The 23,358-nt window shown below is 40.5% G+C and overlaps 2 protein-coding genes and 1 long non-coding RNA gene across 12 annotated transcripts in view; 2 read left to right on the top strand and 1 right to left on the bottom strand.

The window, feature by feature from the left end:
• The window catches only part of LOC127482430 (sodium-dependent neutral amino acid transporter B(0)AT3-like), a 26,883-nt gene extending 5,055 nt beyond the window's left edge, over positions 1–21,828 (top strand). For both annotated transcript variants that reach the window (XM_051812735.1, XM_051812736.1), the window contains exons 2-12: positions 4,758–4,898; positions 6,455–6,592; positions 8,292–8,473; positions 8,878–8,988; positions 13,637–13,749; positions 14,032–14,160; positions 14,811–14,967; positions 16,241–16,445; positions 18,034–18,193; positions 18,660–18,822; positions 19,892–21,828. In XM_051812735.1, coding sequence (XP_051668695.1) covers positions 4,758–4,898; positions 6,455–6,592; positions 8,292–8,473; positions 8,878–8,988; positions 13,637–13,749; positions 14,032–14,160; positions 14,811–14,967; positions 16,241–16,445; positions 18,034–18,193; positions 18,660–18,822; positions 19,892–20,104 — 1,712 coding nt within the window. In that variant the 3' untranslated portion in view covers positions 20,105–21,828. The remainder of the gene's footprint in view (positions 1–4,757; positions 4,899–6,454; positions 6,593–8,291; positions 8,474–8,877; positions 8,989–13,636; positions 13,750–14,031; positions 14,161–14,810; positions 14,968–16,240; positions 16,446–18,033; positions 18,194–18,659; positions 18,823–19,891) is intronic.
• Positions 1–23,358, top strand: part of LOC127482463 (uncharacterized) — a 225,693-nt gene that overhangs the window by 125,879 nt on the left and 76,456 nt on the right. The window lies entirely within an intron of this gene.
• LOC127482481 (uncharacterized) lies at positions 581–23,347 on the bottom strand. Of its 9 annotated transcripts, none has more exons than XR_007908610.1 (9): positions 22,194–22,404; positions 19,856–20,121; positions 18,922–19,105; positions 17,991–18,178; positions 14,877–14,995; positions 12,996–13,072; positions 11,049–11,163; positions 4,886–4,980; positions 581–4,149 (listed from the first exon to the last, which is right to left on the bottom strand). It is a non-coding gene; the product is annotated as an uncharacterized LOC127482481 (long non-coding RNA). The 9 variants fall into 9 exon arrangements; XR_007908612.1 differs by lacking the exons at positions 581–4,149; positions 4,886–4,980 and adding exons at positions 9,303–9,791; positions 22,431–23,347 and having other exon boundaries at positions 22,194–22,325; XR_007908613.1 differs by lacking the exons at positions 581–4,149; positions 4,886–4,980 and adding exons at positions 9,303–9,791; positions 12,215–12,347.

Raw genomic sequence — 23,358 nt, 5'->3', positions numbered from 1 at the left:
TTTTCATCTGAATTGAGGCACATGCAGAAGACATAATAAAGGTCATGAAGTACATTTTCTAGAGAGAGGAGTGAGTGTAATTAAATTGCTTCTTTTTTCCTACCACATGTCTTGATGTGATTCCTTGCCGTGTTGACTACTACATTGCTTAGCTGAACTCCCATAGAGAAAATGGGACGGGTCTGATAATCTGCTTTCAATAGCTAATAGCTTTTTCTCTGTATCTGAACAAGTAATTACCACCTATTGCAATTTCTTGTAGGTAAAACACAAATTGTTGTAGGTATCTTGCCATTAAGTCCTCAGCATTTTGGAAAAGTGCATCTATTGCCCTTCCTCCTATATACCAACAGAACCAGTAAAGTGGATCTCTGAATTCTTGTTGCATTGTATCACACTGAGATGTGCTTTCTGAATTTTTCAGACTCTACAGATGCATTTGAAGTTACTATTTTTACACTTTCCAGGTCATTTCAGTCTTTATCATAATTATTTTTTCTATTACTAAATCTCTATCTGAAGGAAAGTTATTATTCAAGTTCTGCCCTTTCAAATGTTTTTTGTGTCTTTAGATCATCATTTCAAATCGCTTGCCTTTCTTCTGCAAGCTGATCCACAAGCACTGCTGAGATGCAAAATTGAACACACAGGTCAGTTCCTGCAAGTTTTTCTCCAACATTTAGGAAGCCTTCCTTAGTATCCCATCATCGAGCAAAGCTACTAGGTTTTCTTCTCTACTTCTCACTGAGACTCATTGATTTCTGCTGATCTTGGTATATGTAGATCAGGAGGTCACCTGGCTGATTCTTCAAGCTGCCTTACATTTCCACTAATCAGGTCTGTTGGTCTCTCTTTCTAAGAAGTTGCAAACCCAGTTAGGTTCTTTCACTCTGTTTTGCTGGTTGATGTGAACCAACTTTATACTGTGCTCCTTCCTGACCCTCCTTGTCATTCTGCCCTGTGGTGCATCAGCAGCTCTCCCCAGGCTGCATCATAGCACTTCTCATCCTGATTGTCATGTGCAGGTGATATAACAAAGATCGTGCTCTTCGAGTGTCATTCTGCTAAATATGGTTGAGCAGTTGCCTGTGCATTGCAATCAAGGGGTCAGCTTAAAAACCCTCAGTGTACCTTGAGTGCACCAGGTCCTTTCTTTTCTACTGCTGCGACTGTGGAGCTACCTCCACTCCAGTGGTTCTTCACCAATTGTGTCACACACTGGTGCTCCTTGTCACTTGGGACTCTATTCTTAATGGAACCAGCTCACCAGTGTGTCCAGTATTTGCAGTTGTTGATAGCCTGATTCGAAAAATTCTTGAAGGCTTTCTGTGCCTTCTCATGTGCACAGGGATTGTTCCACAGCTTTGTGGCATCCTTGTGCAGGATCTCCTTCCAAAATAACTTTTAACTCTCATAGATTTTGAACTGGGTTTCCCCCTTCCCCTTGAGCTTCTTTTAGTACTTCATGTATCTACTTGCTTTATGAATCTTCAGTGTCTTTCTGACAGAAGGAATGATGTAGACTAAAATTTTCCTAGCTCATGCCTCAGGGATGCAACTAAATCATGCTCTGGCAATACTCTCAATTTTTATGGGCATTTCTCCAGACTTTAAAAGTACTTAAAAATACTTCATCACTATCATTTTCTTAGTCATTTTTTGAGAGGAAAAAATTACTGAAAATAAACCTTTTTTAAAAGAGGTTCCTCCCCATCCATGGCTTGCTTCTTATGTAGTTTATTTTCCTTTCATTGTAGAGCATATAGATCTAGAATATCTAGATATAAATATACCTAGAATGTCCAGATACAGGATAATTTGTTTCTAGTGTTTTATGATTGTTTCTGCTAAGATTTCCTTCTCCCATGCCTCATGGAAGCCAAATCTACAGAGTTTCTCCTGTGCCTGTGCTACGCATCATATGGGTTCTGATGGGGTTTTGCTGTGCCTGTGTTTGAATGCTCTGGTTTGTGATATCTGCTGTGTGTTAGGTACCAGCTTGCTGATTCATTCTGCTCCTTGGATTTTCTGCTTGCCTTTTCCACTGTGAGATTTCTCAGTGCATTTTTTAAAAAACGGTGCTTAAATTTTGCCTTCTTGCACGTCCTATCTATTAAACAGAGCCCTTGACTATACAGTACTAGAGGGTTCCTACTCACTATTCCATATATGATACCTTTGTGTTAATGCATTTCTGGTTTTGCTGTAGGTGGGGGACTTTATTGTGGAAAAAAGTAAGCTTCAAGTGTTTCAGCAGGCTGACTGTCCTTCTCCTGACTGTTTTCTTTTTGCCTAAAAATAGGGTAATGCAAAGGAATGAATAACTGAAAACTTAATTTTACACTACAAGCTGTTTACTTCAATTAGATTCGAGAAAGATTGGCTTCATAAACTATTTCTTCTTAACCAAATCTGCCATATTTTCATATTTCGCAGATAGCAGATTTTTTATAGTGTTCTCATGAAAAACCAGTATCTTCTTTCCAAGTGTGACATTGCATTTTGCCATGCTGTAAATATGCCTGGAGGTACACACAAGCCTGCGCAAAGTAAACAGGTTTTTATCAGCAGAATGTCTAAATGCTTTGCTGTCACTGGCTCAACTAGTAAACAGAAAAGGGGAGAGAGATAACAGAGGGCAGTTTGCACTAATTATCACATAGTTATTTCCCAGGAGATATGATATGGGAGATAGGTTGGGCTCTTATGGAGTGCTCTGTTAGCAAGGCCTCAGCATTGTGTGGATTGCAGCAAGACAGCTACTGCCCAGAGCTGGTGTATGGTCAGGCAGCCGGACAAAGAAGTAGAGTGCTCCGTACTGTGGTGCTCTGGTCACCTGCCTGAATATTTTGCTCTTCTCAGGGGCCAGTCCAAAGCATTGGGCTGTCAGCTGTGCTGTGGAGAGGGATACTGCAGCAGGTTTGAAGCAGAGCACAGAACTCAGCATGGCAAGAGGTTACTGAGTTCTTGTGGAAGGGACCTCCAAATTCCTTCACATTTACATGGGAGCTTTGATAAGTAGCTCCAGGTGAGATTTCATCAGGTGGCAAATAAAAATAAACAAATTACTGTGGTCCTTAAGTCCGTCTGTAAATCTCCCTTGGAGAGGGGAGTTTGTAACAGCCACTTTAGAGCTTCCTCCAAGGACAAGGACTACTGAGCAGGGGTACCAAGGATCCAAATCAAGGATTTAACATACTGGGAATTAACTGCGAGACTCCTTTTTCAAATCTGCTTCTTAGCAGTTAAAAACATCTTAAGAGTTCAGGTCATAAGGCAAGACATTTATTTCCACCTTTGGTAATTTAAGAACAGTCTTCCATTGTGAAGAGCTTCGCTGATTTTTTGATAGAAGTCTCAACCATTCAACACCACACCTTCTTGGGATGTTGTATGTATTTATTGCAGCTCCTAGCAATAGGTAGTGAATTTACTGCAATACAACACTAGCCTAAGCGATTAGAATTATCTGCCCAGCCTTTCTAAATAACCAGTGATTGCAGAATCCTGGCGCCACTCCAGGTGGAGACGGCAAATCCTTCTGCATTCCCCAACCTCCCTCTCAGGGCTGAAGACTGAGCATAGAGCAGAGCTACTCTGTTCTGCTCTCTCGGATGGGGATGGTGAGGCTGATCTCCCTGCCAACCTAGAGGGAGAGGAGAAAGTTTCCAGAGCTGGAAGAGCAGAGCTGAGCAGACTCAGATACAAGATTTGGAGGCAAAGTAGAAATGGTAGAACAAGGCACAGGTTTATTGACAAAGCAATGAGGAACATAGAATCAGTACACATTGGTAGGAGGACTGGGAGGTGGCTGAGGCAGGACTTCTGTCTTTGTTTCCCCGGAGAAAAGAGGCTTCATGGTCACAGTGGTCGTTGGTCATGGCAATAAACTTCAATCTATTACACCATTTCAATTTGATTGGACATTTGGGCAGGTGGTATAAACATCCTGATGGAACTTCTCCTGGTCTCATAAAAATCAGTATCTGTGCAAAAGAAGGGAGACCCAAACCCATGTCCTTTCTGAGGGAAGGTGTGGGAAACAAGGAATTGCATACAGTTTAGCAGGAAATAGTAAGGTTGCTGGCAGGACTGGTCCCTTCCCACAGGTAACCAACAGCATGTGCTGCTTCTGGCCCAAAGGAGATGCTGTGAGAAAAACAGGAAAGATGTAAAGGATACAAACTGGGAAGAAATTGGTTTTCGTTGCCCCCATGTCTAACAGAAAAACTTCAGCCTTGCTTTCAGTTTTTCGTTAGCCAGAGGCTCTGTGCTCTGAGCAGAACTTCATGTAATAAAGCAACCTGGTCTCTTGGAGGTATCCAGCACAAAATCATGCTTTAGCAGTGGAAGACGGAGGAGCACATGCCTGAGAGCTTTAAGAAGGGGAATAAGCCAATGCACTGAAGGGAAAACAGATGGTATAGGAGACAGGCAAATCCTTGTTCTTTATGAGAATGGGGACAAAAGATGCTTAAAAGAAAGGGAAAAGGATGAAATCGTGAGTGAAATACTTATAATGGGCTGTAGAAATGCCTGAGGAGAAGTGTCCTGCAACACTAAGCATCCCAGTCTTTCCTCCTCCATCTTCACCAACAAAATTACCAGTAACAAATTTGGCAAGTGTCCCTAGAAATGATCCCTCACTCATCCTACACAGACTTTGTTAGGTTCATAAAGCAGATTAATGACCAAACGGTAATTTTAGTGAGATGTAGATAATCATGTGACTTAATTGCACTTAATTGTCTTTTCAGGGGCTTTCCTGATCCCATACTTCATTGCTCTTTTCTTCGAAGGAATCCCACTGTTGCATCTTGAATTGGCCCTAGGACAGTGCCTGAGGAAAGGCAGCATTGGTGCCTGGAACACTGTCTCGCCTTACCTTGGAGGCGTTGGTACGTCTCTTTGGATCCCAGCTCAAGGAATTGCAAATGAGCTCCCATCCAGCACACACTTCCTACACACCTATGCCTGATGCTTTTTAAGATACAAAAATTAATGAGTGTTAGGATTAGAGAGAATTTCTTTTCTATGAGGGTGGTGAGATACTGGAACAGGTGGCCAAGAGAGAGGTGGTTTCCCCTGAAATTGTCATGGTCAGGTTGGGAAGGGCTCTGAGCAACCTGGTCTAGTTGAAGATGTCCAACCCAAACAAATCTATGATTCTATAATTCAATATTGCTCTCATCAGGTATTACTCTAGGCACACAGGAGCCTAAAATGCAAACCTCATAACCTTTGCTGTTGGAAGCACAATGAATGTGAGCTCTGCTAGCCAACACTGTCCTGTTCCTACCATATCTTGGTGCTCACTCAAGGGCTGCCTGCCCACAGTGCTTCTTGCTCCTCTGTGACAGCCCCTCCAGAAGCCAGTCTTCTCTGTCCATGAATAGTCAGACTGAAGGGAGGACAGAAAGACATGAAACCAGGAACAGGATCCGGCCTCCTCCTAATGAGTTTAAAGCACCTGGGAAAGCTGCCCTCCACAAGAGGGGGCCACAGTGGGGCTACTGAAGGGACATTATTAACACGGCTGGGCACATGGTACAATCCACATGGCAGTGTGCATCAGATTGGTGTGTAGGACTGTACTGGCAATTCTTTTCTATTTATTGAATATACACTGAAAAAACACATCTTGTGTCCTGCATGAATTGTTAGGCTGTAGAAGTGATTGGGAACAGCCACCATGAGGACTGAAGCACTGACTCTACTAGGTATTTGAGATAGCACCCTTGTGCCTGTAGGGCAAGGAGAAGCCTCTGAATGCTCCAGCCAGCCCTGCTGGATCATGCCCTGCATTAAGCAGGTGCTTGAAATGGGCTTGGCACTGACAGCCATGCCTGTGGGCACATGTGGGAGAAGGGATGGGTGAGAGAAGTTATCTAAGGGCCAAGGGTAATAAGGAAGAAATACCAAGCAACAGGGTGGTGCTTCCAGCTAAGCCCACATCCTTCAATTAGGCATGTCCTTTTTAAAAATACAAGCAAGCAGAAAATGTGGTGATTTTCTTCTCTCCTTGTCACAGGAGCAAAACAGAGATCAATTTGGGGCATATGTGCATGATTTGGGACAAAAGAGTGGCCTCATGCAGCTACAGCATGCTGTAAAACTACAGTCTCTTTTGGTCTCTACTATTAAAGTTGTCCCATGTTATAGAAAACAATGTATTATGTACTAGGGCAAAGGTTTCAATCCTAATCTTCTATGTAAGTAGAGAGTGTCAGCATTCTTGGAACAGGGTCGATGAGCTGGGAGACTGTGCACTAATGTTTGGCTACTGAGGACACAAATGCCCATCTTTCAGGGGAAAATCTCTAGGAGGGGCAGGGGAGGATGGACAAGAAAATCTTGAAACAATAGGAAGTGTGAGCTTCCAAGAGCTAGTGCTGTGACTGACTGATAATTTTTTCCAAAGCTTTTCTAAGCTGAGATCTTGCGCTTTCTGCAGGTGTTGGTTCGTGGGTGGTGTCCATTCTGGTGAGCTTATACTACAACACTGTTTTAACCTGGGTGATGTGGTATCTCATAAACTCCTTCCAAGAACCTCTTCCTTGGAGTGTTTGTCCTCTAAATGCAAACAGAACAGGTAACTACAATACCATGATCACTGCTAGCAAAAGGAGGATCAGAAACATCAGTGTGGGCTCACCAAGAAATCCTGAAAAGCCACATTTGATTTGGCCCTGAGTTGTGCACAAGTCCTGGTTTGATTTCACGTTAAAAAGGTCCAAGAGTCACAATAGCCTACTCAAATTCATCATCCTCACAGAAACAACAAGATCCAGAAAATCCATGAGCCATTTTGCTTGATTTCAAAATGGAAAGCAAAATAACAGTGTTAAAAAAAAAAAAAAAAGGATAACTAAATAAGCAGAATAACTACTTAAAGTGGGATTCTTTGGTGCTCAGACCAAAGTCATGCTACCTGTTACAAAACTTTAGTAAGACCAAAAACAGACAGTGTAGCTAAGCAGAACAAGGAGGACTTATGTCAGGTCTTTAAAATTGTTTTTCAGCTTTCTTTTTTGCTCAGTTTGAGAGAAAACAAGCTCCAGGCAGAGCAAGAACCATAACCTGAGTTAGAGGCTAAGTGAAGAGACAAAACATAAAGAAGCCAACCTTCTTTTGGAGGCCATAGGACTGTTCTAGAGTAGGAAGACAATAAGACATAGCCCATATTTCTTACAGAAGTAGACAAAATTATTTGGGCCTTAAGAAATAGGATTCTTTCATTTCTCAGGTTCAGATGTCCCAGTTAGGGAGTTAAACAGATGTTTTCCAAACCTGCTTTGCAGATCAACTATTTAATCAATATTTGGTATACAAAACTTTGCATTTTTAGTTTAGCATTTTTTGAAAATAATGAAGAAATCCCTTAAGGACAGATTTTTCAATTTCAGTGCAAAGATGGGAAGAACCTGCACTTCTCCATCACAAAGGCAATGCTCTCTCCAAGGAGCTGCTTCCTGAGACAAGTAGCAGCTGTTCCTATCTACCAAGCTTAGGTGAATGCAGACTCCCCCAGTCTTGATGTGTGCTGGACCTCCTGGTTATGGGACAGCTATCAGTGCTGCCACACTGTGTAACTTCAGCTTTTGGAAATGCACTTAGTGTTCTCAAGACACACCCATTTCTGGTTGGGAGCAATGGCAGGGGCTGCAGCAACCAGGGAACTCAGGTTTCCAGTTAAAGACAGCAGGTCAGTGGGTTTCCTGAGGATTCTCTGTCAACCCCCTCTTCAGGGATTTAGGTTGCTCATAGGCAGAGGGGTAAGCACGGGTTGTAATGTATGTCATGTTCCCCATTCCTTTTTCTTCAGGCACAGAACGTGGCTGGGGAATGTCCTCTCTCCTGGGTGCAGGCGCCTGAGGTTCCCACTAACAGAACTCCTGGAAACATAAGCCAAAGAGGCCGATGCCTGGGTCTTTCCCCACTACAGGGCCATGACATCGCCAGGGGAGCCTGGCCTTAGAAGTATCCTCAGGTGCCTCAAGCCTGTTATGGCTCCACCAACTTGCAGACATACACCTAAAAATTCCATAGTCTCTAGTGCCATTAATTTAGATTTTACCTTGCAATGCATACAACACTGTTTCTATTTAGAAAGTTATCCCCTGGAGAAATGCTGGTGATGTTCTGGTGAAGGTCTCAAGTAAGTCTCAGAGTCTCAGAGTGATGTGACAGAGTTTGTCTTGCTGCACTTTACACAGTGCAGAAAGTCCACCTCTGAATTTGATTTGGCAGTCCACAATTCATTCTAATACTTGCCACATTTTTTTTTTCAGGATTCAACAAAGAATGCTATGAAAGCACTGCAGTAAATTATTTTTGGTATAGGAAGACTTTGAACATAACACCTGATATCTCTGAGAGTGGCACATTACAGTGGTGGCTCATTTTGTGCTTAGCAACTTGCTGGGCAATTGTCTATCTCTGCACCATCCGAGGAATTGAAACCACAGGAAAGGTACACAGGACAGAGAAATGCATTACCCCAACTTTTGCATCTTGCTCTCCAGATACCGAGTTTTTACCACCAAGGAAAGCCTTCCCTATTTACCACACTAGCACCATTTCACTGTGCTCCTTGTCCGACGAAGCCAGAACAGCAGTACAGGTGGCTTGCAATGATGCTTCTCTCTTTCTCCATTGTAAATGCTTCTGCTCTACCAGCCTTCTCTCCCACAGTTTTAAGGGCAATTTTCTCAGAAATATATTATGCAAAAGTACACCCTGCTTCTTTTAAAGATGGCAGTATTCATCTGTAGCTGTCTTATCAAATATTATTAGGATTATATGTTGCAATAATTTAAATAGGTTTTATTGAAGTTATTGCCAGTAACTGTTTGTCTTCTGACTTTCCTACTTTAGGCAATTTACGTAACAGCAATATTTCCTTACCTGGTCCTGACTATATTCCTTATTCAAGGACTCACTCTACCAGGAGCCACAGATGGTCTGGCTTACCTCTTCACCCCTAATGTAAGTACTGCTGCTATAGTCAGAAATATTTTTCCTTTTTCTCCCCCTCAGATTTCACACTGCATACTCATTTTCCAGCAACTCTTGATCTAGCTCTCTATCCAAGAGCTCAGATAAGCTCTTTTTTCTGAGATGAAGTGATTTAGTATTTTAATATACTTCGGCAGAAAAAAAAAAGCATCAAAGTATTTAACAATCCAGTAGTAAGCATATCAGAAAATACTGAAAAATTAAGTATGTTATGGGTGCCTCAGTCTTGAATATGTAAGTAAACTTCACAAGCACATGATAAAGATGAGATTTTCATGCCAAGGTTATAGAATTTACACAACTTTAATCTTTTAAGAATTCACAAGGAAAACTAATGAGGAGTTACACACCGCAAAGTGGGGTTTTTTTAAGGTTGAAAGTAATTTTCTCCTATCCATGTTTCTCCTTAACTGCAGTTTCCTCCCCTTCATTGTAGCTGTTCCTAAAAGACACAACGGCTAGAGAAGAACGCCTCTCCCATTTTTTCTCATCTTCTCAAAGGGATGGGAGTTCCAGATCCCTCGTTTCAGAAGGCCCTTTTCACACTCTCCTTAGTGGCATTCCCAAATGAAAAGTCAGACTGTCCCTCTGAATGGTTGCTATAAACTGTAAGATCCTCACAGCTCTGCCTTTGTGCTAAAAAGCTCCATGAAATGGTGAGTGCAGAGGACTAAAGCAGCACCCACTGATAGGTGGTCTCAGAGCATCCACTGGTTCTGCAGCCACAGCAGCACTTCCAACCACAGGAGCACTGGGTTTTTCCCTTTCCTTTTCTACAACAAGAAAACAGGCATTAAGGAAAACATAAGTCAGGTAGCCCAGAGATATATTACATGCCAGGCTGGAAAGGGACAACAACAGGAGAAAGCTCAGAGGAGACATCTCTTTATCCCTCCCTCTGCAAGCCCAGTGGCATGGACAGCCATCTAAATGCTGCCAGAGCTCAAGAAGGACAACCTTGGTTATTACAGGAGATCAGGACATACACTTGCATTTTTTTAGGGCCCAGACGCGACAATAAAAGCTTGGTGCAACATCTTAAGGAAGACAGCAGGTTAGACAACACAACCAGGAACAGGGCTGAGCCTGTTGTCATTTGGTCTCAGCCTGGCTGTTGGGTTTCTCTGGAAGAGCTCAGGCATCTCTGGGACTTGGGATCACTGCACACTGAACTTAACACAGAAAGTAGATTTGTTTATGTTCCCAAAAGCTTGGAGGTATCGCAGTGCTAAGGAGGAGTGGATCATCATAAAAAGAGCCGGATGGATTTGTAGACTGGTGCCAGAAGTCAGAGTGGAAATCCATCTGCAGTCAACCTGCAGTTAATGGTTAGCTAGTTTGAGGAAGCAAATCCTGGGGACATACTTGACAAGTCATCTGAAGATGATTCTAGTGATGAAACTATGTTCTCATCTACAAACATGGGAAAGCTGATGCAACAGCCTGGTAAATTGATACCTGCTGTGGGTGTTGCCATTGCACAGAAGGTTATAGTGTAAGAGAGAGAGAGATGGCTTTGTTAAACCAACCTACCAACTGCTATGGAGGAGTGTGGCACTTCAAGGACTTCAAAAGACAGTAAGCATAACACTGCCCTTCTCTCTTCTTCCCCTTAGCCCATAACTGCAGTACCAATGTTTTCTTTCCTGTTAGCCTGTTTCATGAGGAACTATTGCCACCCTTGCCATCAATAAACACAGTCGTGTTTCCTGTTATACTTCCCCACAAGGAATGTCCCGAAGTGAGTTGTACAGGGGGGCTATTGGTTTGTGGGTTGGGGCTTTTTTGTGTTGTTTTTTTTTTTTTGGTAGAGATTTACCTGGTCCATCCAGACCACACTTGCTTACAAAATTGTAAAGTGTGTTTCTTAAGTGTATGCTGTTTCCTTCTTCTTTTCCTGTCTTTTGCAGGAAGTTGGTAAAGTTTTAGCAAAATAAAGTAAGAATTAGCTCACCTACTGCTTTTTCCACTTTGCTTTTAAAATAAATATATAAATAAATAAAATCAACCTTCTTGACATTTCCACTCACCGGAGGCAATATTTTCCAACTTTTTTCCTACTTTGCAGTGCAGCACAAATTGTAGATTCTGACAGCTGCCACATCCACCTTCTGGTAACTGTGACACCTCACTGTTCTTGAAAATCTGCGAAAGAAGTAACGCCTAGTGCTAAAAGTTATATCTTACCCAGTTTCAGGATCATAATCACCCAAATGAATTTTTTTTTCCAAACCATCACTGTTTAAGTTTATTCACTTCCTAAGTTTGTATTTCAGTTCTCATTAAAAAATATCACAAATAACAACTGCACTCATATGGATTTAAAATGTGGCAGGCTATGCAGAAATACATAGGTTTTTTGCCATCTGACTTACTTTCATACCCCAAATTTTAGAACAAATAATGAATACTTCTTTTCATTGACTTTCAGACATGGAAAAGTCTGACAATTCACTCACTCTTTCTAAACTCTTGGCTACCTGGAGAATGAAGCTGCCAAGAAAATAAAAAAGACTGAAATGATGTTCACAGACACTTGAAGGGAAAGTAGAAGTTGTCAAAGATGAAGCAACACAAGAGCTGGAACAGACTTTTGGAAAGGTTTTTGAAAAAAATAAGTAATGAGAGGCAGCAGAAAAGAGATCCCATCAAGCATCAGCAAGAGTCTGCATGGCACACCTTCAGTGGACATCTGTGCAAGCTCAGGAAAACAAATGTCTCCTTGTCCAGTCTTTTTCACATTTGAAAGAGCTTCAGAGACTGTAAATATTTGGAGGCTTGGCAATGAAAAATTCCAAGAACTTGGTTGGGCAACTGATGCCTGTGCCCAGAGCTCTGCAGCTATTTAACAAGCAGTGAGAATAGCCAAGAAAAAGAAAAAGGCAGCACAGGCACCAAATCCTCTATCCACAGAGGCAATTTGTAACTTTTTCCTCTGTTTTGCAGTTATGATATATTACTATGCATGGACACTTAAAGCTTCTTTCCAGGTACCTGGACTGTCCATACTGTTTCTGGTATTAAGGAGAGCAAAAGCATTGCCCTAATGAAATGCTGCCTTTAAGTACAGTGTTACTTGTTGGCCTTATGAGAAAAGCATCAGTTTTTACACATCACAGGGACCCAGTAATTTTTAATTCTGTTTTAAGAAAATTTCTGTCTGTGTTTCATGTGTTCCAGTATCCAAAAATCTTACCACTCATGAGGCAGCAATTATACTTCCTTTCCTCATTACTCCCGTGTTTATTCATTGACATTCTGGTTGTATATCTTCATCTGCATGTTTCTGGCATCAGCACATCTTTTCTTCTGAAGATACTTGGTAAAATCTGTATGTCATATTACTTAAAATGTAAATAATATTTTTAATAATTTGCTTAAGAGCAGATAATGACATTGCCATGGCATGCTTGCCCACCTGCTATTTCTTCAAGTTTGGGGGTTGATTAGTATCTTTTAGAGTCAATAAGTGCATTGCACCTAGCACCGGTCATAACTATCCCCAGACTCATCTGCCAAAGTCCACAGCCAAAAATCCAGACTTGCAGGAGTTGCATCTGTCAGCACTGACTTGGCAGCACTTAATCAAACTGTGAAGGTCATACAGTAATGTGAGGGCCAAGTTTCTGCACTGCGATAGCAATCTAGATCTGTATCTGCACAAGGCCCTGCCAGTGAGCACTCTGGCCTTTGAGGGTTTGGTTATGATCTTTCAAATTAATCCTCTAGAAAGGTTTGCCTAAGCTGAAGCATTTCAGCCAGCAGTGGTTACACATATCTGCTTGTTATGCTATGTTGTACAAAGGGTTACACCGCTTTTGCTGGGGCCAAAGCACTGACATCCCTGTGGGGAGGGCATCTGCCGTAATGGCATTACCTGCATCCATCCACACTGAGGTGAATCCATTATTCTTGCTCTTCAAGCCTGGGCCAGCCACAGAGAAACCCAAAATGCTATTAAGGATCTTTTGACATACCTCTCACTCCTGCAAATGTTCTCAGTCATGTACCAGGATCAGATAGACACAGAAGACACACAAGTTGTCCTGCAAGACTGGGATGCAGATTTGACTCAGTCTGATGTAAAACAAAGTGAAATACTCTGCAGTCCCAGTATTACTTTTAAACCATCTTGTTTCTAAAACATTCTTAACTAAATACTGGTTTCTATTCCCCCTCCTTGATAACAGATTGGAAAGTAATTCACCTGGTAGGCCATGAATATATCATGCCCTTTCTGCAGGAAACTAATATTTATTGACCACATTTACATTTTGCCCACTACTTATGTTTTATCTTTCCCAAATCTGCGTTCGCGAAGCCTAGACATGATGATGTTTTATCTTTCTTTTAGACAGATTTCAATGGCAAGATTCCTTAGTGCCACTATTTAAAACTGCTTAACATTCTCTGTAATCCACTTGCTTTTTCATTTAGCTTCCTGTATGACATTAGTTGCCCTTACATCAAAATTCAAATTTCACTCTGTCACTTTCTTCTTTTTCCTTATATTTCCTCAAAATTTCAGAACTGAAATAAGAGATGAGCTACGAGAACTGGAAGAGAAAAAGCAATTTTAATTTAAGCCTAATACATGCATTTCTTCCAATTATTTCAGCTGAACACTTTGAAAAATCCCCGTGTATGGCTTGATGCAGCTACCCAGATTTTCTTCTCTCTCTCTTTGGCTTTTGGAGGGCTTATTGCATTCTCAAGCTACAATCTGCCAAAGTAAGTAGAACTACAGCCTTTATTAACTGGCTAAATTCTTGCTGCATTCTGTGCTTTTTTTTTTTTTTTAAATTTTCAAAACTCTTTCTTTAGAATATTTATAAATTATCTTAATTTTTCTAAAGGATCTTAAAAGATGCTGTCTTTCTAAAAGGCCAAATGGATCTTCTAACAGAAAGGGGGGGGGAATCTAAAAAATTAAAGTGGTTGCAGAAATAACTGAATCACAGATAAAATACTGCCCTTTTTAAGTTGTTTCACTTGTTTGAATGCTATCCCTAGAAATGACTGTGAAAAGGATGCTGTGACAGTAGCAATTGTGAACAGCATGACATCCCTCTACGCTTCCATTCCAGTCTTTTCTGTTTTGGGGTTTAAAGCAACCACAGCCTACTGGGACTGCTTGGACAGGTGAGAAAGTTGTGTTCCCAACGTTATAATGTGGTTCCAATGCTTAAATAGATAATGCGTTATTTGAAAAACATGCATTTAGAGAATTTATTTTCAATAAAAAGGAAAAGCATCCACGGATGACAAGCATGTATGGAGAAGTCTAATGTAAAAACAGAAAGTATTATGGCACTGAGGCAAGAATGGTCAAGGGTAGCATTCATAAGAAGCAAGATGAATTATAATCATATAAATATATAACCATAACCACATAAATATACCCATTTTAAGTAGTGCATCAAAGTTCACATCTCAATCTCAGAGTAGCACTAGAAGTAGTAAGAAACCAACACATTTTTCTATTCCACCAGATTCACTAAGTTATTAAACATGAGTGGTGGAAATGATCTGGAGAACCTGATAAAATAAAAACGTTTTAGAGACTGCATCTGCATAAAGTACTCAGAGTTTGTATCTGAAAGAGACGACTTTAAATAGTCTATTTTTTCCTGTTTTATAAAAAACTGTCAATTAATATTTTCCTTTATATTGTAAAAAGCAGCACAGGAAGTAAGCACAGCTTTTGAGTAACATCTGGATACACGGCACAGCATTTCCAGTCACATCATCTGCAAACATTTAAACTAATGCTATGTTGGCTTCTCTGGCAGGAACATTATGAGCATCATTAATGAATTTGATCTTCCGGAAGAGAGCATCATGCGACAAAACTATACCTCCTGGATTAGTTTCCTGAATTCATCACATCCAGAAAAAATTGCTGGACTCAAACTGAAGAGCTGTGACCTTCAAGAATTTCTTGATCAGGTACCATAACTGCTTCCAACAGGTAACCCTTAAACAAAATAATGTAGAAGGATTGGTATCTTCCTTTTTCTTTTAAGTGCTTGTATTTTGCTCTACTTGTAATGAATATATTATATATAATCACTGAACAAATCAATTTTTCAACATTTGAAATAACAATACCATTGTAGGGTAGTTTGAACTTAAAGCTGTCTGTTACAGCATGCAAAATTACACACAATAATCACAAAACTAATCTTCAAGGGTGCACCTACCTGAAGCCTACCACGGACACTACATTCAGTTGTACTTTGGTTTATAGGAATAAGCATAACAGAGGACACACATCTAGATGAAAGATTACAGAAAAAGGATGCTGAATGGGAATTTCCCAAATCCATATTTTGGAATCTTCCTAAATCTACATTTCCTAAACCTATACTTCTTAAATCTATATTTCCTAAATCTATATTTAGGAAAGCATCAAAAAACCTATAACAATGTACACTGTTTGCCACCAAAATACATTAGGATCCTCTTCTTTTCCTTATTTTCTAATCCTCCTAAAACACTTCCCCTATCACTACACATGGATGTTTCTTCTCTGTCTACTTGTCCTACCTCATTCCATATTTTACTCACATGATGGAGAAGTCCAAGGAGGACATTCCAGCCCTCCAGCCCCGGCACAAGTCAGTTTGTTTTGTCTCACTTCTTCTGATGGCACCCATTTCTGATTTATGGTTTGAAGTATCTTACTTCCAAATTATGGCAACATTAGTATCTTTCAATGCTTATATTTAAATATCCTTGTCCTCAGGAGACTAAATAAAAAGAAATTTGTCTGAAATTGGCTTTTTCCCCTATTAGTCTTTTCTGCCTTTGCAATTATGGGGTCCTTTGTAATCAACAATTCACCATTTGTCTTGCTGCTAGTGTGACAATCATATCCTTATTTACATCTCTTCCTTTCCAGAACCATCAGAGATTTTTTGAAAAACACACTTAAGATGGCATTAGCAAAACAATTGCTATTTCAATTACAACTCTCAGATCTGCTTTACTGTGGACCTATCTCTCTGTGCAAGCCAAAGCTCTGCTCCACGACTGTCTAGACACCTCTGATAGAAAATTTAAACTCCCCACTGCACATTTTCTCAGCTGCAGCTGCCACAGAGCCCCACAGGCTAACCAGCACCCTTGACTTCAGAGAAGGACAGAAGTGTGGCACAATTACTCATGCATGAGAAATGACATTACAATGCGTATTTTTATCTGTTTGTGAATTCTGCAGAGTGTATCAGGAACCGGCTTGGCTTTCATCGTTTTCACTCAAGCTATCATTCTCATGCCAGGCTCCCAGGCCTGGGCCATCCTGTTTTTCATAATGTTGTTCAGCCTGGGCCTTTCTTCGATGTTTGGAAACATCGAGGGTGTCTTCACTCCTCTTCTAGAGCTTCAAATTGTATCTAAATCAACACCTAAAGAGTTATTATCTGGTAAGGTATTTGCTTTGTTTGAAGAGGGTGGCTTCTTTATAGATGCACAAGCTACCAACTGCTTAGTAAATATCACAGAGGAATTAATAATTCGTAATGTTAATTTAGCTTAATGTCACAGTGTAAGTAAGGGCAGTGGACTGTGTTTGCAGAAGATAAGCACAGAGATGAGGTAGCAGTTACGGTAGAAGCTGTCAGGTTACTATTATGTTGCCTTTGCCATCTTTTTTCTAAAGTTTGCAAGGTAGTCGTTTCAGCCTGAGAAAGCTCGCTAAATTGCTATTCCTGGAGTCAAGTTCACTCTGAACTGCTGTAGACACCAGGAAGAGCTTTGTCTTCCCTTAAGCCTTTGGCACCAATACAAATCACTTTAAGGCATCCAATGACATCGGCTGGTCTGCCATAACCACCTGCACATGAACTTCTGTCACAATTGTAGGAGAGGTCATTCACCCCTCATTCAGGTTTATGATCGTTTCACGTTTACTATAAACATGCCAGAGTAGAAAATTACGACTTGGAAAATGAGGAACTAGTGTGTGTGATCCTGTTCTTGCACCACAACTGGGATCTTTTCAACCAGAGGTGGGTACTGAACCCAACCTGCTCCTTAAGAACCAGGCTTGATGAGAGTCTGAGAGATTCTACTGTGAAACTGGTCCAGAAAAATTGGTCCAGAAAAATTTCTGGAAGTTTGGATTAATACTTCCACAATGTGCCCTTTTAAATTCTCATGGGAAATACTGATGTCATGCCTTTATTAGAGTTTTCCTGGGGCATTTAAATGATATCCTTCATTTTACAACTTTTTATGCAGAAACAAATTTATTCACAACCTGATGAGGTAACCATATTAGTTTGAAATTGATTTTCCAATTGTGAACTTCCTTAAGTAAAATTAAAAAAATGTCTGGAGCCAACTTTTTACAGAATTGAACCAAAGGCCATCTCAGAGCCAGAAGAAATTAATAACACATTAGGAAGACATACAAACTGATGTGCAGCCCCTGTCTGCGTCCAGCAACACTTTCCCTCCTTCCCACTTTTCGCACAATTACCACAAATCTAAATCTTGCTAAAGCAGAACTGACTGTACAGAAGAGTGTGCTGAAACACAAACCATACACACTGGAACATAAGGGACATACACCTTTCTAGCTCTGGGCTCTTTGAGGAAGTGGGGGACAGAAATTCAGGGAGTCTTTACACTTCTGAGGTGACAACTGCCTGTGCTTTGATTCTATGGCTGCATGGAAATCAGGGCACTCGAAACTCACTGCATCAGCCAAAAATTAACACTGGGCAACAGCATAGCACAGCCCAGGCTTTCTAAAGGATTCACAACAGGAGGATGTTCCGAGTCACACAAGTGCATTCCTTCTGCAACAGTCGTGCCTCTTGGCCAACACACAAGGGAAAACTGAATTTGGGAAGTGATATTAACTCCTGTAAGGTAAAAATAGTTTGTTGTAGCTCCATAGAAGGAGAGAGAATAAAAATTACTAGAACAAGAGCAAAAGTAATTTAGAACAAAAATATACTTACCAAGTTCAGTACTCCAGTAACAAAGATATCTTTTTTTCTTCAGGTATAATATGTCTAATTAGCTTCCTCATTGCTCTGTGTTTTACACTGGGTTCAGGGAGTTACTGGATTGACATTTTTGACAGATATGCAGGCTCAGTGCCTCTTCTAGTCATTGCTTTCTTTGAAGTAATTGGAGTTGTGTATGTCTACAAAATTAAAAGGTATGTTGGAAACAGATGGAATTTTTTTTTTCATAAGACATAAATACAACTCAGGTTGCAGTAATTTTGTCCCTGACCTCATTTGATTTAGTGCTGGTTAATTCAGACTTCTTCCTAACACGCTGTTTGTTCCCTTGATAATTTTGCCTTTTTATTTTAAATATTTGAATAGTCTACAGAACTGCTGAAATATTATCATTTATTTGTACTTAGAAACCTTAGACTAGGTGTTCTGGTAATGTAAACTGACTGTGAAAACTGGTCATTGATCTCTGGTAGGGATCAGTAAAGACCTACTTCATTGATATTATTATTTACTCAAGTCAATAGTGAGTTATTAAAGAATGGTATGGAATAGAAATGATTTAGGGTGCTGTACCATGTGTTTAAAACTTACAGAAAATTATAAAAACTGAAGCTGTTACCACTTTAGATCTGACATCATAACCATGCTCTCTTTTACAAGGTTCAGTAAAGATGTGAAATGGATGACTGGTCGAAAACTCAATCTCTACTGGCAAATCACATGGAGGTTTATCAGCCCTCTGCTCTTGCTAATTGTCTTCATGGCCTTTGTTACTCTTCAGATGCTGAGGCCGCCAAGTTACTCAGCCTGGAACCCTAAATATGTATGTTCCCAAATATTTTCAGAACCTCTAATAAAAGCAAGAATTATCTATTTTTCTCCCTTACCAGATCCTTTAAAATCATTGCTATCTACTGCTTACCTATGGAATGCAGTCTGAAGTGATGTAGTGCTCAGAATGAGAAGGCTCCAGTATGCAAAGAGGTTACACAAACTAAAATGTGTCTCTTCTTGAGGTGTCCTACATACTGTGTGCTCCATATTTGTTATAGATGTGTGTAATGCTGAGAAGTGTTGAAGTGAAATGTCTCACAGACTTTCCATACCTATATAGGGTTCAGAGGTAGAACAAATGCATGAGCAGAACTGCAAAAAGGATGTCAGGGAGGAAAACAGTTCTCAGTGAGAACTACCAACATCACTGCAGTCCTGAAGAATATATGAATGTGTACTTCTGGCAGGCAGACAGGAAGGGAGCAGTGGTCTGAGAATAGTGTTGGTTAATTCAGCAACAAAGTCATGTCAGTGCTCAGAACAACTGATCTGGGTGCCACTGTCTCATGCCACCTGCAGTTTCTTGGATCCCTCTCAAATACAACCTGTGTAGGGGTTTGGAGATTGATTCTGGCCCTAAACTGTATGACAACTACACAGGATCAGTATCTCCTCCAAATGCCATTAAGTATGTATCATTCCAAATAAACCCCACAGCCACGGACTTGCAGAAATTGCTTTACCATCATTCCCTCAAAATCTCTGACAGAAATCTTGCCTGTTTGACAAAGAACATGCTCAGTCATTGCTGACACCAGATAAGCTTTGAATACTAACACGAATATACAGACTTTAATCAAGAGAGGGTGAAGGTTTGATAACTCTTTGGGCCATCCTTGTATCCCTAGTAATGTGTCACAATTACAGCTATAAATCTTTGAAACTGTAAAATACTTACAGCCATCTTTAGACTCGAAGGGTTTACAGAGGACATGGCCACTGAGTGCTATTGTTGACCAAGAGTAAAATGTTGCTATCCTTACCAAAACGGTGTGAGAAAATGCAAATGTAAGTGTACCTACCAATTATTTCTTTCTCTTGCTTTTTTGTCTCCATAGGAAGGCTTCCCCATGAAAGAGGAGAAAGTTTATCCACCTTGGGTACAGGCAATCTGTGTGCTGTTAGCTGCCCTTCCCTGCACGTGTATACCTCTGGTAGCACTCTTCCATCTGATCAAACAAAAGCGCAGAAGCAAGGACACAAGCCTTGTATCAGCAGAAGTATTTTCATGTCAGGGGGCTAATAGCAACTTTCCTCATCCAAAAGAATAAATACCCATTGTATCGCTCTGCAAGCAAAAATAAGCCTTTGTTAGGCACGATGAGCTGTCATACGGTATTATCAACCAACCTGGTATATGCAGTTCATACACTTACAGCCAATCACTATTACTATATAAACAGTAGTGCTATGTTTCCTTTAATTTCAACCTATTTCACTGCAGCTACATTAATAAAATTGTGCCTCCTGCATCCTGTCCTAAATCCTGCACACTGACCTAGTACCAGCCCCATTGCTTTAACTCTTCTTATGCACAGGAGGTTGCTGCTGCAGCAGCTGTGTGAGGGGGATACTAAATCTAAAAAAAAGAAAAAAACTAAAAAAAATTAAGCTGCAAGATAGAAATCATCCCCTCTCCCTCCCACTTAAGGTTGGACTTAATGATTTTGGAGGTCTTTTCCAACCTTAATGATTCCATGATTCTGTGAACTGTCCTGGACAGTAAGATTCTCCTGAAGCAGTGATGGGAATAGAAACAGTGGCATCCAAACAGTCTACACAAAATGATGAAAAGCACACTGTGACTCTGCCTGCTAGAAAGAAATGCACAGGGTAAACAGTCTGTGTGTATAGCAGTTGCCAGGCCAAAGCCTCCTGGCTCTTCCCCTATGTGGGATGAGCAGTATCACCTGCAAAACAGTTAAGTGCCTGGGCTACATGTTTTTATTTCTGAGAGCCGTGGACTTGGCCAATGGTCTGCATGAGAATGTCCAGCAATGCCCCATGGTAGCCTGCCAAGAGCCCCAGCCCTTCAAGTCAATAGAGGGGCAGGTACCCCAGCAGGGAAACACAGCTTCTGTCAACAGAAACCTCACAAGTTACAAAGGTCTAATCAGAGTTCTTGATGTTCTGCACCTATGCACCATAAAGCTTTTGACAATGACATGGAAGATTTAAATCACTACTCTGCCTGTTGCAAATAAAATTTGAAATGTTATGAGTAAAAAATGCTTCCAAAAAGAATGAATAACGAAAAAAATAATTTAAATTTTGTGCATGTATTTATATAAAAGATATGAATACAAACTAAAGCATATACTTTATAATCATGTCTCTGACCACAGGTAGCTAGATGTTCATTAAAATCACATATGCAAGTATATGCAGCAGGTTTAAGCATCTGGTCAGAATTCTGTTGTTACACAAAAACACATCCAATCAATGCAGACACAAGATGAGAAAATAATTAAACTACATATACAAGACTTTCAAGTCTACAAATCCATCTTGCGTCGCTGGCGATGCACTCACAGACTTGTTGACTTTTGAGCTGCCCCTTCCCATTCAGAAGAAGAGAGACTTTATGGGTCACTGGACATGCAGTTCAGCCTAGGACAGGACTCAGAGAGAAGACAATTTTCAGCTCCAGCAACTACAAATGATAGCAGGGAAACACACTATCTGAAGTTACTGTTTAGCTGCAGGAGACGTAGAAAACGTGTTGAGCAACTCTCACAGGAACATTCTGTTTCTGTTGTCAGTGCCCTTCTGATGCGACCTCTACCCAAATTCCTATGCCAGAACTGTAGCCTTATTCCAGTAAAATCAGTGCTACAACCTTCCCCTTCCTATTCATGTGAAGCACAGCATCTTATAAGTACTATTTTCACTTGAATTGCATGACTGACTCTGTTACTTGGGGAAGGATGTGCATGTAAATATGTAACCGAACATATTGAAGTCTTACATACTAAATGCTTTCTACTTCTGCTCACTCCTCTTTGAATTTTTTATCTCCATATCCCAACAAATTTTTCTATAATACTCCGCAGTGAACTCATACCGTTCTGACAGACAAGACTTTTCTAGAATTGTCTAGGCTCCAAGGACAGACTGGATTCTTTGGGGGTAAATTAATAAAGGACACAGGGACAGCCTTAAGCAAAATCCAAATCCCTAAGACAAGGAGTTCAACTGCCTCTTAAAGGAAAAAGCATCAAAAGGAGCATTGCAACAGCACTATAAATAAGGACATATCCAAATTATCACAATACAATAAATAGAGGAAAGATGCAGAGAGAAAAGCATATTCCTTCTGGAACACAGGCAGTTTCCTAACTTGGAAAACTTGATACCTACCTCAAATTGAGATTCACGGTCCGTAATTCCCTCCTAAAAGGAAGTAGTGTGGAGAAGGATGTGTTTAATGAATGCCTCCAGATACTACAATATCTTCCAGAGGGACTTCTGTCAAATTCCTCCCTTCCAGCCCTGCACACACGTGAGGAAACAATGTTCAGCCCTACCCCTCTTCCTCCCCATATAAACCCTCCAGAAAGCTCACTTACATTGAGTGGCTTACTTCTCTCTACTGACCTTCTCTTAAATGCTGAGACAACCTTAACCTTCACCCCAACCCTCAAATCTTTTGCAATTTTCCCAGCTGTCCAATGATTGCTGAAAATCCACATTACAGATTCAGAACCGTCCTAAGCTAATTCATTTAATATTTCCAGATTCAAGTTATTCAATCCAGCCAAACACTTCCTGTCAGCAGTTGCTGTTTAACGCACTGCCTTACTACCAATTAAGTAGAACATATTTTACCACCATAACATACAGCGCTATTTCTTTTAGAACAGTTCTGTGCAGAAGCTTTATGCAATATTTCTACCTTCCCAACAGTATAAACATCTAATTTTAGACCAACAAATGCATCCCCTTGCTATGGTTAATCTATTCCTTACATGTATGCTCACAGTACTGTTTTTCCAATTATCATGAGCCACCGCAGCAAGTTCAAGTTTCTAGTAGAGACTGCCAGCTCTTCTTCAAATATCCAAATTCTCCATTTGCTAAAGCACATACTAGTTTCAGCTTTACTTTCACTTGCCTTCTTGAGTGGAGGATATTTTAAATTAAATAGTCTTCTCTTGTGATTTCTGCATTGTATTTGTATCTGTTTACAAAGAGCCTTCAGAAACAGCGGTTACTGTTCAAAACTAACGACTCGGCCAGTAATTACAGGTAAAGACAAACATCAGCTCAGGGAATTGTAGGTATTACACTTTATTCATTTTTATAAAATTGCACCTTCAACTGAGACCACATCAGCAGTTTGCACACTCACAGTATCCATTGTGATCCAGAGAAAATATGTTCTAATCCAAGTCATCAGTGAAGTTTACATTCTCTCCGTTCTTCACATTGGAGCATCTTGCTGTCTCTTCCTGCCCCATGATCCAACCAAATAAAGCTTCCTGCCAGGCCAGGCCTCTCTTATGCGATGTTGTCCACGATAGTG

The sequence above is a fragment of the Manacus candei genome, unplaced genomic scaffold (assembly GCF_025592945.1).
Source record: "Manacus candei isolate 608988 ecotype Guabito, Panama unplaced genomic scaffold, ASM2559294v1 h1tg000088l, whole genome shotgun sequence".
Taxonomy (NCBI): domain Eukaryota; kingdom Metazoa; phylum Chordata; class Aves; order Passeriformes; family Pipridae; genus Manacus; species Manacus candei.
Note: the sequence above shows the minus strand (reverse complement) of the source record. Positions and strands in the feature narration are given on the sequence as shown.